Consider the following 14,953-nt stretch of genomic DNA (forward strand, 5'->3'; position numbering starts at 1 on the left):
TTGTGCAGTGCCTGGTTGGCAGCCAAAATGGGAAACTCTGAGGTTTAAAGAGATACTGCCCCATCTGACAACTGTGTCGCAGAATATGGTAGAAAAGACCTAAAACTGAGAAAAGATATTTTAATTGACATGCTAGAGACCGTTAATAATTTTGGGTATGCTCTCACAAATGATATTTGGACTGAAAACTTTGAGAAAACCTCTTTCATATCTGTTACCATCCACTATATTAATGAGAGGTGCAATCTTGTGTCAAGGGTGCTTTTTCTGACCTTGCTTTAAGCAAGCACAGTTAAACTGGATGAAAACATTCATGCTTTATTGTTTAAAAAACTTAAGAGTTTTCAGAATTAAGTGTTACTGATCAAGGAGCAAACACAATCACTGCCTTTCTCTGGCTACTCCAGATTACATTGCAGTGCCCACATTCTCTCAGGTTCTTTTACCCAGCAGTGATTGAAAAAGCACTTGAGTTGTATGGTTTCTGGTTAGTGTAAAAAAAAGTTAAGTCAGGTATTTTAAACATACTGGACAGCAAGGCAAGCTTACGAGGTCATTCAAACAGATTTTTGTAGACAAGTTATAGTGATAAATTCAGTGTTGCAGCAATTTGACGATTGGCCATGTGAACAAAAACACACAAATGTGGTCACTTTTCTAAAACTGTTCAAAGATGTGAGAACTGATTTAGAATCAGATATTACTGAAAGAATGTATCAACAAATGGTTCAGCACCTACTCTTATCCACATGCTCTACAAAATAGTAACATTTCTCAGCCCAAAGCTTCTGTTTCAATATCTTTTATTTATGAGGATCACAAAGGCGCAGGAAAAAGAAGAGATTTGTAATAATTTGTAATAACTGAGATTTAATGCTATTGCACTATATCAAAGAGTGCAATGAGGTTCACTGGTCAGCTGTTAGTAACACCCTCGTTCGACCAGACACTTGGTTACAGTGTGCTTGTATTGATAAGCAAAAAATACTTTGAAAAAGTGGAGAGTGTTTCTTGAGCTAGCAGTAATATGCCAACTAGATAAGCGTATGTTTTAAGCTTAAACTTGTATGTCGACAGCTACCTTTAGTGTCTATTCCACATTTTTGGGGAATGAATAGCAATTATTAACATAGATAGTACTTTATTTTAATATAGAATCATAATTGGTTGCCTACTTATAAAGATATAGCACATTTTGCTTGCACTGCTTGTTTTTTATCCTTTCTGCGAAAAAGACATGTAAACTTGTGCTCAGAAATTATTATTCAAGTCCCTTCAGAAGATCTGTATTAAATACTGATGAAGCAGATTCATCACAAAAGTGAAAACAACAGCTGGGCCTAAAAGGGGAAAACTTCAACCACCTCCTTGTACAAGATCGTGTTAAACAGGCTTATCAAACATACATGAGTTTTTTCCATAATGGAAGCTATTTGTTTCTGCAGGAGGGAGCGGGACAAATGAGGCCAAGTGTATGCAAGAGTGGGCAGGCGTTTGATGATGTACTGCGGGAGTGGGCGGGCACGGGTTTAAAGAAGTCAGTCCCGAGCAGACCACTACTCCAAGACAAAAAAAAAGCAGAATTGTATTGTAATCAATTAATAAATGCAGTTTATGGTGTTTCCATTCAGTTTGCAGTTTTTGTGGCCAATTTGTTTATTTAGCCTATCCCATCCTGATCCAAGAGTAAATATTTAGGGAAAGTCCAGTCCCCAAAGAAAAAGCTGAGAAAGGGACAGCCATAGAACTGTCTTTGAAAATTGACAAAGACCATGAGTTAAAATTTAAACGAGAGTGCAACATCAAAGTCAGAATTTAAACAATTGAGAAAATGTAGACCAGGTTTCAATTGTGGGATGCATTGTTTATCCATGATGCAGACAATTCAAGTTGAATGAAGTTCATGAAGGGTTACCAGTTGTCCACGGCAACAAGATATGAGCATTGAGAAATAAAAAGATAGTGACATGTGAAGTCAAAAGGGGAAACAGGAATGCTGTGCCAGAACATGTGGACAAAAGTGTCAAGTTTGTAAGGGGGTCACAAATGGCTGTGAGTTACATGGGGGTAAGGTCTATATTGAGTGTACTGGTAATATGGGTCTTTATAGTAATATTTAACATTGGAAAAATATAGTATTTCATAATTGGGGGGGGGCCATGGGGGAAGAGGGGTAAGGGGCACTGGCCAGAGTGAAATCAAGAGAAGTGTTGTTTTTTTTTTTTTGTTTTGTTTTTTTTCATAGTAATTAGGAGAGGGCGAGAACGAAAAAGTACAGCAGTGAGTTGGTAGAGGAGAATTTAGTAAAAAAAATCCCGCATGTCCTGAAGAAGTGACCAGAGTTGCCTCGAAAGCTTGCATATTGTAATCTTTTTTTTGTTAGCCAATAAAAGGTTTCATTTTACTTGACGTCTCACTACAGGGTGGTCCAGATCTAATTATGCAGATCCGGATCGTCTGGATGACTTTGATTTATGTGGGAATGATTCAAGTTCGTTACGAAGACGATTCTTCATGTCGTCAGTTCGCACACTTCTCGATGGTCCGGGATTTTTCGGATGATTTTCTATGTAATAAACTTAATAAATTATAGCGTAATGAACATTGCATAATTAGATCTGGACCACCCTATACAACACCTTAATACTACGTATGTTATACATAAATTGTAGTATTTTGTTTATTGCAGCAGGTGTGCGATAGTTATTTGTGAAAATAATCTATTACCACATTGTGGTATAACGGGTCTACAGCTCACGTCAAGAGGCCAATTTTAAATAAATAACAACCGCGCTTGCAGCGAGGTGGCGTGGTGGTTGTTTGGCTGACGCGGCTTCCGAGATGATTCGTTATGTGGCCGTTTCTCACCTAAGTGCACAGGTGAGAAACTGTCTGCATCCGTGATTGTTCTCAGGGCTGCTGATTTGCCACAACTGCCACATCCTCTTAATTAAATAGAGGCGCAAGGCAGCTAGAGAAGGGAAAAAAGGAAAGAAAAGAACGGAGGTTGCAGGAAGTAGTGGAGAGAGAGAGAAAGCCGGTGCAGCAGAGCGAGCAAGCGAAGGTTCGCGTGCAGCTGTGCAGGAAGCCTGGGTGTTGGGCCGACACCCGAGGAGTAGTTGTGTTGGTCGCTCCTGCTGAGTTTATAGTGAAGTGACCGGAAGGCGGATGACTCTCCACATAAGGCCGCGGAAGGCACTTGGGGTGTGTATTCCCCAGCGTGGGCACCCTGGTCACTGTGGAACACAAGTCGCTGTATGGAGGAGCCTACTGGAGCCTGGGGTTGGTGAGGCAATCCAGTCAGCTGAAGCAGGCAGAGAGAAGGTTAGCTGCATGTAGGGCGACTCTCCTGTTTAGAACCCCAGATGGTAGAAGCAGGTAAAAAGAAGACACCGGGCTTTGTGTTTTGGTTTTAAAAGATTGCTTCCTGCGTTGTTTTAACTTTGTTCTTTTAAAGATTTTTCTAATGAATTTTAACTTCCACCTTTTCACTGGTTTTTAATGGATTATTTATTTAATGACTTTTTTCACTGCACTTTTTATTTTAACATTGTTTTGATTGTTGTTTTTAATAAAAGCACTTGGCACTTTTGTACACCATCCCTTCATCGGTGACATTACCGACAGTAACGGATTCAAGGGCTCCCAGACAGAAGATGGGAGCATGCAACGAACCCACATTTGAACCACAATAAGGAAAGTGAAAGTGCTTAATTTAGACTTTCACCCTTTTATGAAACATTATGGAACTGAAATCCTGGAAAACACATGTAAGGGCATTCATAAGTAACATTTTGAACCTGAGTAGACTCCTTGAGAATTACCTGGAAGTCTGAGTATTTCAGAAACTGAGATATGGATAGAGCCTGCATGTCTCAAATATATGCATTGAGTTTGCATAATCTCAGGGGTGAAGTATCTAAAACCTAGAGACCACTTGGGCCGCATTAGAGTAGAAAAAGAGATCACAATGTCCCCTTAATTTTTAAGGTGTCTTTGCAAGCCTAGTCCTTTTTTTTAAATTGGCAAACTCACTCTGCTGCACGCATATCTCTGAACCATGACATTATGCAGTAATCTGGACATTTTTTTTTATTAATTTTATTGCAATCCATACAAAGCAATCAAGTTTTTACAAAAAGAAAAATTGAGTTAAGAACAGATCTGGACATTTTTACTTAATTTTGAATACTATTTTCTTAATAGCAGACAATTCTATGCAAAAATATACTATGTTCAAGTGGAAGATTCTTAGTAAGAGTTCTGTGCTTTTGCACAGTTCCCATACTGGTTAAATGCTGAGAAATGGGTTCTCTGGTCTGAGAGGCATATCTGTTCTTGGTTAACAATATGTAGCAATTTTTCAGTGAAATGTTAGGAATTGGGTCAGAGCAGTGTTTAATTGGTGGTAAATTGGGTGGAAAGACAAAGCTCAAGCTATTTCAGCCATCACTGTGAAGCGCCATAATCTTAAGTCCCATCACTACTTACACACTGTGGACAATTTAGAGTTGCCACTTAACCTGTCATGCACGTTCTGCACATCATAGGGAATGTGGGAGAAAAACCCACCCAAACATTTCTTAAAAGTTGAAAACTTCACAAGGAAAATAAATGGGCATAGGATTTGAAACCTTGGTGAATATATGTGGAAAGAAAGAAAAAAAAGATGAAGAAATTGTTTAATTAGAAGTGTTTATCAAATTAAATTGCAAAACTAAAACATGTATTCTTTGAATTCCGTTCATTTTGTTATCCTTTGAATCATTAATCATACATTTTTTAATTTCTGTTTTTGAGCAGTCTGCATATGATTGCTGAAGCCTGTGTATTTAGAGTTTGGTCCTGAGCCTTTTTATACTCGGCCACAGAACTTAATTTATTTATCGTTACAGCCTTATAAACTCTTACAAGAAATCCTTGTATTAGGAAACAGTCTCCATTCATCTTTACCAGTTTTTACAGTTACAGTTGTTAGGAACAGAATCATAAGGTCTACAAGTTATTAGTTTTGTGCCATTTAATTAGGGAGTATACAAGTTTTATTAAAGACCTAACATGTTTCGGTGTTTTTTTTTTTTTTAATTTAAGAATATGTTGCAGCAATCATGAAACTTCAGTATAGTTTAAAGAAAAAAAAAAAAACAGTATTATTGTTAACAATTGCTTTGGCGTCTGCCACATTATTAAATTGGTTATGCTTGCTTAAAACCCGGTATGTGCTCATAATTACAATAGCTTTTTATTTTATTATTATTTTGTTCTTTTTTTGGGAGAATGATGTTATAGCAAATGTATGCAGATCAGATTGTTGTAAAATTAGATGCATTTTATTATATGCTTTGTCCATAACATTATACTTTGTGCTTCTTCTAATTTTATTCAAACTTTCACACTTTCTTTTAATCATTTAACCAGTCAGTGTATATCATTGTTGACCATGGCTTTGATATTGTAAAAGATTATTATACATTTGCTATTTGAAACCAGTTTTATAAGAAAGATAGTATTTTTCAGTGCAATCGCTCACACTAGCTATGTTAAGTATTTGTCATTCATTTTTAATAATTTGTATATTAAAGCAGTACAGTAGTTAGTGCCATTGCCACAATCCAAAGGTTTAAGTTCAGATGCTACGCCCAGTAAAATCACTGCAATACTTGGTTTCCTTTGCATTTCTTTCCTTTGTTTGATTGGCGTTTCAACATGGGTTTGAATGTGCGTCTGAGTGGATTCTGCAGTAGAATGATGCCCTGTCGATGGTTGGTTCCTGCCTTGTGTCTGATGCTGCCAAGCTAAGCTCTAGCCCCACAATCTGGAATTGTACTAAATATCTTAATGAAAGTTATATGCATTATTAATTTGGAAAAGACATATTTTAATTTTAATGACCACTCTGCAGGTTTTTCTTCTTACTATACTTTGTTACACAGTATACAGTATATTTTTTTTGGTGGCATGCCTTTTGTTCTGTATCCATCCTCATTTAAGTTGACATCTAACAAAACTATTTCTAAATTGCATGAGAAAATTAACAAAAATGCCACTTAGCATGAACTTTTAATGTTATGGTAGCAACTGCAAGAGATCATTAATACAGCCGTACTCCTCTGGGATTAATAAAATGTGTACCAAAATATAAAATGTAATCTCTTTTAAGCAAGTGTAGAAAGAAAAACACCTACAGTTTTAATATGTGTTTGACATAATAGTGTATGCATTTGGAATGCTGGACTTATTTTCAACGTGTACATTCATTTTTATTGTTTTTTTCCTATTTACAGCACTTGGATTCTTTGCTTAGGCAAATCAGAGATATTGTGGAGAAACATACAGATACTGATGTTTTAGAAGCTTGCTCAAAAACATACCATGCGCTCTGCAATGAAGAGTTCACAATATTTAACAGAGTGGATATTGCAAGAAGCCAGCTTTTGGATGAACTTGTTGACAAGTTTAACAGACTACTGGAAGACTTTTTGCAAGAGGTTTGTACTTTAAAGTTAAGGCTTTACATATAGATACACCTGTCACTTTTCTGTTACTAATAATGACAATATTGTAGGAAGAAGAACCTGATGAAGATGATGCTTATCAAGTTCTGTCAACACTTAAAAGAATCACAGCCTTCCATAAGTAAGTTGATTGTCTTTTCAACCTGTTCAAATATTAATTTTATATATTGTTGTATGATCAGCAGCCTCTTCTGCTTTGTCCAGATCATTTTGAAAATGATAATAAATGTCATATGTATTTCTGTGATTAATGCTTTTTGTCTTTCACCTCATGAAATTTCAGCATAAATTTAATATTTCCCTTCTAAATCTGTGTTTAATGTTCTATAACAGACCTGCACTTGGTATGTTTTAGTTCTTGTCTTAATAATGGCATCTGTTTGTCTTCCTGTAGTACAGTGGTGGTCTACAGGTGGAAATTTAGGTTAGTATGTTAGAAACAAAGTCACAAGCACAAAGAATATAAATTCACAGCAAGTTTAAAACTTGCTGTGTAAAATGTGGGGACGGTTGAGTAGGATTAGAGAGACCAAAACAAAGGTTTTTAATTTGTGAAAGGCAAGCTTTATGTGTATAAGGAAATGTCTGGAAACACAGAATTGGGAAATAAAAAACTTAGCAACTTCAGAGAGACCCTTAATCCAATCCCAAAATAAATACATTCTATAAGAGAATTTAGCAAAATAAAGAAATTGCCAAAATGGATGAATAAGAACAGAATTAAAAATGAAAGCCAAAAAGACCACTCTACAGGAAAATTAGAAACCACCAATAATTCACATTTAAACCTTTGTGCAAGGGATCAAAGGAAGCATTTAAAAGGTTAAAAGAAAGACCAAACAAAGTACTGTTGAAGCCAAAAATAGAAAGTCTATCAATTTTTCCAGTTTTATTCCTTATAAAACCTCAAGATCTGTTCATGGGGAAATCGGGCAGAGGCAAACAGCAAATATATATTTTCCTGAAGTATTTTTAAAAGAAGAAATAAGCATGGTGCCTCAGAAACAAAAAGTCAAAAGTTTATAGATGAAAGCAGGAAATTTTAATTTTCACAAAGATTTGTGGTAATCTGGAATATATGTAGACTTGTAATTGAGGGAGTAATCTTGACGACTTAAAAATACATTTTTCTTTCGCTCAAACCTATCTTATGGACTTAGTATCTTAAAATGCATTACTTTTACTATTTAGCTGTGTAAGAAGTACATTTTGAAGTGCTGATATGCAAGCAAAGAAATTCAACACAGAAATGCATAGCTTGTAGCTAGATCACATCAACAGAACCAGTTAAATTATAAAAGACTGTACATTGATTTTAGTCATTCTTTAAATATATCATTTCCCCTTCCACTGGGGAGTTCTACTTATTTTGTAAAAGGCCAAACTAAACAAAATAGATTTTCTGATTTTTGGAAAATAAGGTTAGATTAACAGTTACATGCTCAAAAATAAAGATGTTTCTGCTTTTAAATAAAATCTCTTTGCTTTGAAGCAAATTTAAAAATTTTAAAATAAGCCTTATATTCGATTAGTACTGAGGTAAAGGTAGTAAATGAAGCAGGTGGAGTATGGCCCAGTGTGAATTAATTAGCTGCTTTTAAAACCCTTAAAATATGATTGACCAAACTGTCAAATGGCAAACATACATATAAATTATTTTTGATGATTGTAGTAGATTTGGCACAGTGCAAGCAAATGATTTCCACTTTTCTGTTTTAGTAATATTCATATGAGAAGTTAAATTGAATGGAAACTGAAATGTTTACTGTCCACCTCTTTTGTGTTATGCTCATTTAAACTTCACAAGGCATGCCATCACTCTCAAACTGTGTTGTACCTAGGGCTTGATGTAGGTTGATATGCTGCACTGCCACTTCCCATCTTCTTCTTTGTGAACTGAAATGTAGAGGTACATCATGGTCTGACCTTCAACGGGACACCCTAATTCTCTGCAGTTTTGCGTGTATTTCACCACCAAGGGCCTATTATAAAAAGCCATTAGAATAGGGAGTAGGGCTGGGTATTTGCATTGATGTCCCGATATGATTTTGATTCACCATGTCTAGAGAGCATTAATATAATTTGACAAATTTCAATAACACTTATTTAAAGGGTGTCTACATGGTGACTTCCAACACCAGCAAAGGAAATTCAGTCTCCCTTAGGCAACATTGGTCCACTCCTCCACAGCCATCATCAAGTCCATTCTGACCTCATCTATAATAGTCTTATTTTGGTGCTGCCTCGGACATGCTCAAAAAATACATGTGTAATGCCACAAAAAGTGCATGCAGACATGTCCGTGCCAAATAAATAACATTCAACGTTTTGAAGAAATCATTTTATGACATGATTTACCTTTATTTATTTACTTACTTCCTAAAGCCTAAAGTCACAAGTAGTGTGCAGAGGGCATGCTCAAAAATGTGTGTAATCCCACGAAAAGTGCCTGCTGACACTTTAGTATGCAAGCAATGGTATGTGCATTCTTGCTCCTATGTAGAAGGGAGCCGAGTTTACCTCTGTTACAGTGCGTCTATATGAAAACAGCAGTGTCAGATGCGGGGGTGGGGTGTGTTTGGGCTCGTGAACTAAAAAAAAAAAAACCAAAGCTAACCTTTACAAGTATCATAAATTACACCGGCTGTTACAGACTGAAATCAAATTAATGTTTTTATTCTAAAATAGTAAGACTAAGAGCAGTTTACTTCTCAAAACGGAGTGGTGCAGGATCAAACTCGCAACCTTTTGATTCCTAGGCGGCAGCTGATTCTATTGCGCCACAGAGGCAGTCATAATAAATGGGTGTCAATGTCGCATGTTAAGGCGGCTTTTTGTTTCTGCAGTTATATTTTTGAATAAAAGCACAATTGTTGTGTTAGATTTGTACCTTTTGTGAAAGTATTTCTTTGATACTTGGACTTCAGGCTTCATACATTATATAGTTTATGCCTACATTTTGTCATCTACTAGTAGAATATAAAAAACGTTTCTGTTTTAACAATGTGCTTACACAGATTACTGTAGAAATGGAACAGACATGAAATGCGTGTGTTCCTAACAACGATCTTTTATTTCCACTCTAAAACTCCACTTCACTCCCAGAAAATTAATCAAGGCATGAGCTGGGAGAAGTTTGTGCACGTTCTAAGTTGGTGGGGGGATGGAATAGCCGGCTGCTTGCAGCCTGATTTTTATATGCACATTTAGATGACAAAAGATGCTGGTGGAGAGCTGTGAACGATTTTAAGAAGCGATTTAAGGTGGGACGGATTTACAAGTTTTTTCATAGGCTCTGGTAATTCTAGTGTTAAAAAGGTCATAGGCTGTAACTTACTTCACATTCAAGTCCTATATGATTCCGGGGTAAGGGACCAGGCTGCAACGATCATTGCTCATCCAACTCACCCAAGGACATGACCTATTCCAAGGACTTCTCCCCGGCAAATGTCTTTGTACAGTGAAGGCTAAAACAGCATGTCACCTAAACAGTTATTTTTGTATATGCAGATATTCTGACTAATCATGTCTGAAATTCTACTTCGCCTCTATGTATTACTGCACACTAGACTACCAGGACATTTTAATCCTACTTTATCGCTTTATTTTTTGTTATGCTTTTGTATGCTGCATCATATTTTATTTTTATCTTTTGTATTCTGTGTTGTCCTTGTATTTTGCATCAATACTATCAAGACAGCTACCTAGTACACATTAGTGTATCTGGCAAATAAGGTGAATTCTGATCCCTGATGTACTGTATATTGTGGTGTTTAATTTTATTTACCTTGTTATATATGTATGTAACGCCAAGTAAAACTGTTGATTGGCAATAAAAAACAAAGTTCAAAATTAAAATTCAGCATTGCAGTGTTGACTTAAGCTATTCTACCTGAAGCAGACAGCTGTTGGAATAGGTGTAGCCATGTTTTTCTAGCAAAAGTTCTGTTTTTTTGTTTGTTTTTTTTTTAATTGGTGTATTCTATAATGTTACAGCATTTATTAAATACTGCTGCTTTTTTACTACCAATTTTTATTTTGTGCACATTAAATATTACTTTTACATTTTCAACTAATCTATCACATTTGCTGCAGTTTTCCTTTTTGTGAATTTTGGATGTAAAGCACAATATGGAGCCATTGATATGTGTGCAACAACATGTTAAAAGCAAAGCACCTTCTGCATAGAATTTACAGTAATATTAAATTAGATGTACTAGTTTTATATTTTGAGCAGACTACAAAGATATAAGCATTACGTATAAAACAGTCATGTATTTGTTTCCCTGATTTATTGTTTTTCATACCTAGTATCTCTGTTTAAGCTAAAGATTAGACAGAATGTTATTGAAATGAGAGCTATATTTCATTGATTAAACTTCTTTACCTATTTTTTAAATTGTCTTAATTGGTGCTATTCAAAGTGATACTTTACACTGTCTGGTAGTGACAATATCTTTGAATTATATGTCTTAATATATTAACTGTGTGAATTTGATAAGTTAATAATATACCTTATTTTCTACTTTTTCCTTTAGTGCTCATGATTTGTCTCGGTGGGATTTATTTAGCAGCAACTATAAGCTTCTTAAAACTGGCATTAAAAATGGGGACATGCCTGAACAGGTAAGTAGTTCTCCTGTTCTTGTTTACCTGTTTGACATAGTGATCAAACATGCTTACATTCTCTCTTCTTCTTTCCAGATCGTCATTCATGCATTACAGTGCACCCACTACGTGATATTGTGGCAACTTGCCAAAGTCTCTGAAGGCAGTTGGACAAAAGTGAGCCACTCTTTCTATTCATAGTATGCCCCTTCTCTCATGCTTTGAAAATGTACTTAATTTTAGGATTTGTTTTTTAAGCAAGCTCTTAAAGGCCCTTGATCATCATATCTTCTTACATTATTTTTAATTGGTTATGTGTGAATTTTTTATTGGCTTTATGCATGGTATCATTTTTTTTAAATATAGGCAATTGGGTATTGTGTTTATTAAGAAGCTTCAAATTATAAGCATTTTTTATGCAGTTGTAAAGAGGATGATTTGTCATGGATCCTATCTTGTGTGCTTCAGTGCTTAATTTACAGCTCCTATTTTGAATAAAGTTTTGAGACTTTACTCGCCTTCTCTGTACAGTAACGAAGTACCTGGATTTTCCTTGGAAACCTGGACTCGCCTTCCTGTCCCTCATGCAATTCTGTGACACAAGCTTCACAATACATTAAATTGCATATAACTTTTTTTTTTTCCTCATATAAATTGACGCCATTTCTCACTTGTTTTGTTCATCATAAAGAAAACTGAGAAGTGGTATGAAACTTGGAATAGTGCATTATTCTCACACGACACCACTACCCACAAAGACATTCGGTGGAGCACTGACTCGGAATTAAGCTATGTTTATGATGGCGTGCCAAGTCTGGCTGAGATCAGAAATTTCAGAACAGACTGTTACTTTCTTTTGGTCTAACAGGAAAGAGACAGCCTGTTGCAGACAGGCTTCCTGAGACTCGACGAAAGGCTAGGCACGGCATTAAGGTTTTTTTTTACATTGCATTATTATCTTCAGTGGCCATTTTTGGCTGAAAAAATCGTTCGTTATACTGAAATGTACATTTTGTTTAAACAAAATCTGTTAAGAATTATCTTGTATGAACATTTGTCCAGATCAACAAAAAGTATTTGTTGTTCTGAAAATTTCATTACTTCGGTATTTGCTATAACAGGATTTGACCTGTATTAGGTCATTAAACTTGAAAGCCCCAAAATTTTGCTTAGAGTCTTCAAGATTCATTGATGTTGCATTTTAATCCCTTATCAGACAAAAGTAACATTCGGTTCAGCTTTTCGTGTTCTCTGAATATAAATACTATTACCATGCTTCTGATAAGGTGCTGCAGTGTAAACATGTGTTAATCAGTTTGCAGTGAGGCTGTGTTGGGGATTGATGCAACTTTTTTTAAGTTGGATTTTCTATTTGGGCACCTCTGTTTTTTTTTTGTGTTTATGTTAATAACTAAGCAAACAAACCAAAATCCTCACTACACAGAAACACTTGCACTGGATAGTAACCAGCTACCTTTTTGTTCTGTGGGCTGAAGGCATGGCCTACTTTAGGTTGCAAAAGGAATGACAAATGGTGCCAGCAAAGAAAAAACATACCCCTTGGTACATAAAAATAAAACATTAGTAGGAGCCTGTGTTAATTTCATGTGCAATTTAAAGGTAGTTGGTTGTCTGCAGTAGAATGGTACCTAACATCAGGTTGATGATGATGTAAAGTTAGCATGTTTGCTAAGGGTGAATATAGGTAAGAATCTAGTGTAAACACACCTGTTCTAGTGGAAGGTAATCTGCAGTACATGCATTACAGTGATTTTCTTTTTATCTTGATTCAAATTAATAACAGGATTTCTTTTAATAAAATACATTTTTAAAATATTTAGAAAATTATGCATCTTTAAGTAATAACAAAAAATGATCTATAGATTTTAAATAAATATGGTTCATTTGCTAGTTTTTCAGTTCCCACACCCTGTTAACCTATATTAAAATAAATTACATTAAAAATGTAGTTTTCATTAGAATAGCAGAGGATTTCTTAAAGTTTTTTTTTTCCCCTTTCAACCCAGTTTTACCCTTTTTAGTGTCTTTGAGACCCTTGGAGAATTAACACTGATTAACATAGCCTGGGGGAGGTGGGGGGCCTCTGGCAGGCAGGGTTCCCTTTGATAAATATCAGCTACTATCTAAGTGGATCCATGTCAATTGTTTAAACAAACCACAGCCTTTACAAACCATTTATGATCTATTCCTATTAAATACAGTGGTGACTCACATTCCTATATGACCCAAAAGGCAGTAATCCATAGTTTAAGAAACTCTGTCTTAGCATGATGTTTACAATAATACTGTTGTTTTAAATTCTTTTTTGTTTGTTACAAGAGATTACAAATAAAAGAAAAATACTTTTGTTTCTGTTGTGCTTTCTGTTTCATGTACTGTAATAAAAAAAAAATATATATATATACACACACACACACACACCCACACAGTGGTACCTCGGTATACATCCTTAAAGCCTTCCAGGTCCTTGGACTCGTACTGAACAGGACGTATACCAAACAAATTTTCCCATAAGAAATAATGGAAAAATGATTAATCCGTTCCCATGAAAAAAAAATTCTATTGTTATTGACATATTATACATTGATGAGGTTGTATAAAATTTAAACACTGCTTAATACTAAAATACATAAATACAAAAGCAATTAGATGAAATAAATGAAAATTTAACCTCAATTTTTAATAACGTCTTTGTTTTTCACAATCGTAGATACCGTCGTTCTCGGCATACGGTATGCAGCAGCCATGTCCCAGATATGCGTGCCACCTTCATACTTTTCAACAATCAATTCAAATTTACGTGAAAAAACACAAAATCACGTTGTGACGATGTGGGTTTGCTGTATGCTCTCATCTGCTGTCCGGGAGCCCTTGAACCCTACACTGTCGGTAATGTTAGCGATGAGCTTAGCAGTAAGGCACAACAAAGCACGGGATGGTGTTCAAAACAAGGTGTTCAAATTAAAGTGCAGTGTCCTGTTCCAATAAATAAATCCATAAAATCAGAAGTGAAACGTGGAGGTTTAAAACAATAGAAAAAAAGTCTTCTTAAAAACAAGAAGGTTAAAATACGGCAAGAAGCATTCTTTGGAAAAAAAAAAAAATACAACAAGAAGCCCGATGCCTTTTTACCTGGCAGCCCCCCTGCTTCCCCCCTCTGGGCTTCTCAACAGGGGAATCGCCCTACTTGCAGCTGACCTTCACTCTGCCTACTTCAGCTGTTCAGTTCATCTCTCCTATCCCTGGCTCCGGTAGGTTCCTCCTGACAGCGACTTGGGATCCACAGCGACCTCCTTCCGGTCAATCCCGCTCCATGATCACTCAGCGAGAGTGACCACTACTACTATTCCCCGGGTGTTCGCCCAACACCCAGGCTCCCTGTTCAGCTGTAACGCGAGCCCGCCTCTGCGCTCGCTCTCTCTCTCTCCTGCTTCCTCCTTTCTCCTGCAACCTCCTGTCCGTTCTTTCTTTCTTTATCCTCCCCTTTCTAGCCGACTCGTGCTTCTGTTTATCAAGAGGGCATGGCAGCTGAAATCAGCAGCCCCAGGAATAATCACGAATGCAGATGGTTTGTCACCTGTGCACTTAGGTGAGAAACGCCCACATCGCGAATCACCCTGAGAAACGCTTCAACCCAATACTATCCACTTGCAGAGCCACCATGCCCCCTCACCAAGCCACGATTGTGGTGATTATTTATTTTAAAACTGGCCTTTGACAGGAGCTGTGGACCCACTATACCACACGCGTGAAAATTCACAGAGAGTTATAGCGCAGGTTGTTCACTGAATGCTAGCAACTGGCGCACT

At 36.3% G+C, this 14,953-nt stretch overlaps 1 protein-coding gene across 3 annotated transcripts in view; it reads left to right on the plus strand.

The window, feature by feature from the left end:
• Positions 1–14,953, plus strand: part of stag2b (stromal antigen 2b) — a 210,987-nt gene that overhangs the window by 169,371 nt on the left and 26,663 nt on the right. For all 3 annotated transcript variants that reach the window (XM_039766312.1, XM_039766310.1, XM_039766311.1), the window contains exons 19-22: positions 6,285–6,488; positions 6,566–6,636; positions 11,054–11,141; positions 11,220–11,300. In XM_039766312.1, the coding sequence (XP_039622246.1) occupies positions 6,285–6,488; positions 6,566–6,636; positions 11,054–11,141; positions 11,220–11,300 (444 nt within the window). The remainder of the gene's footprint in view (positions 1–6,284; positions 6,489–6,565; positions 6,637–11,053; positions 11,142–11,219; positions 11,301–14,953) is intronic.

The sequence above is a fragment of the Polypterus senegalus genome, chromosome 10 (genome assembly GCF_016835505.1).
Source record: "Polypterus senegalus isolate Bchr_013 chromosome 10, ASM1683550v1, whole genome shotgun sequence".
Taxonomy (NCBI): Eukaryota; Metazoa; Chordata; class Cladistia; order Polypteriformes; family Polypteridae; genus Polypterus; species Polypterus senegalus.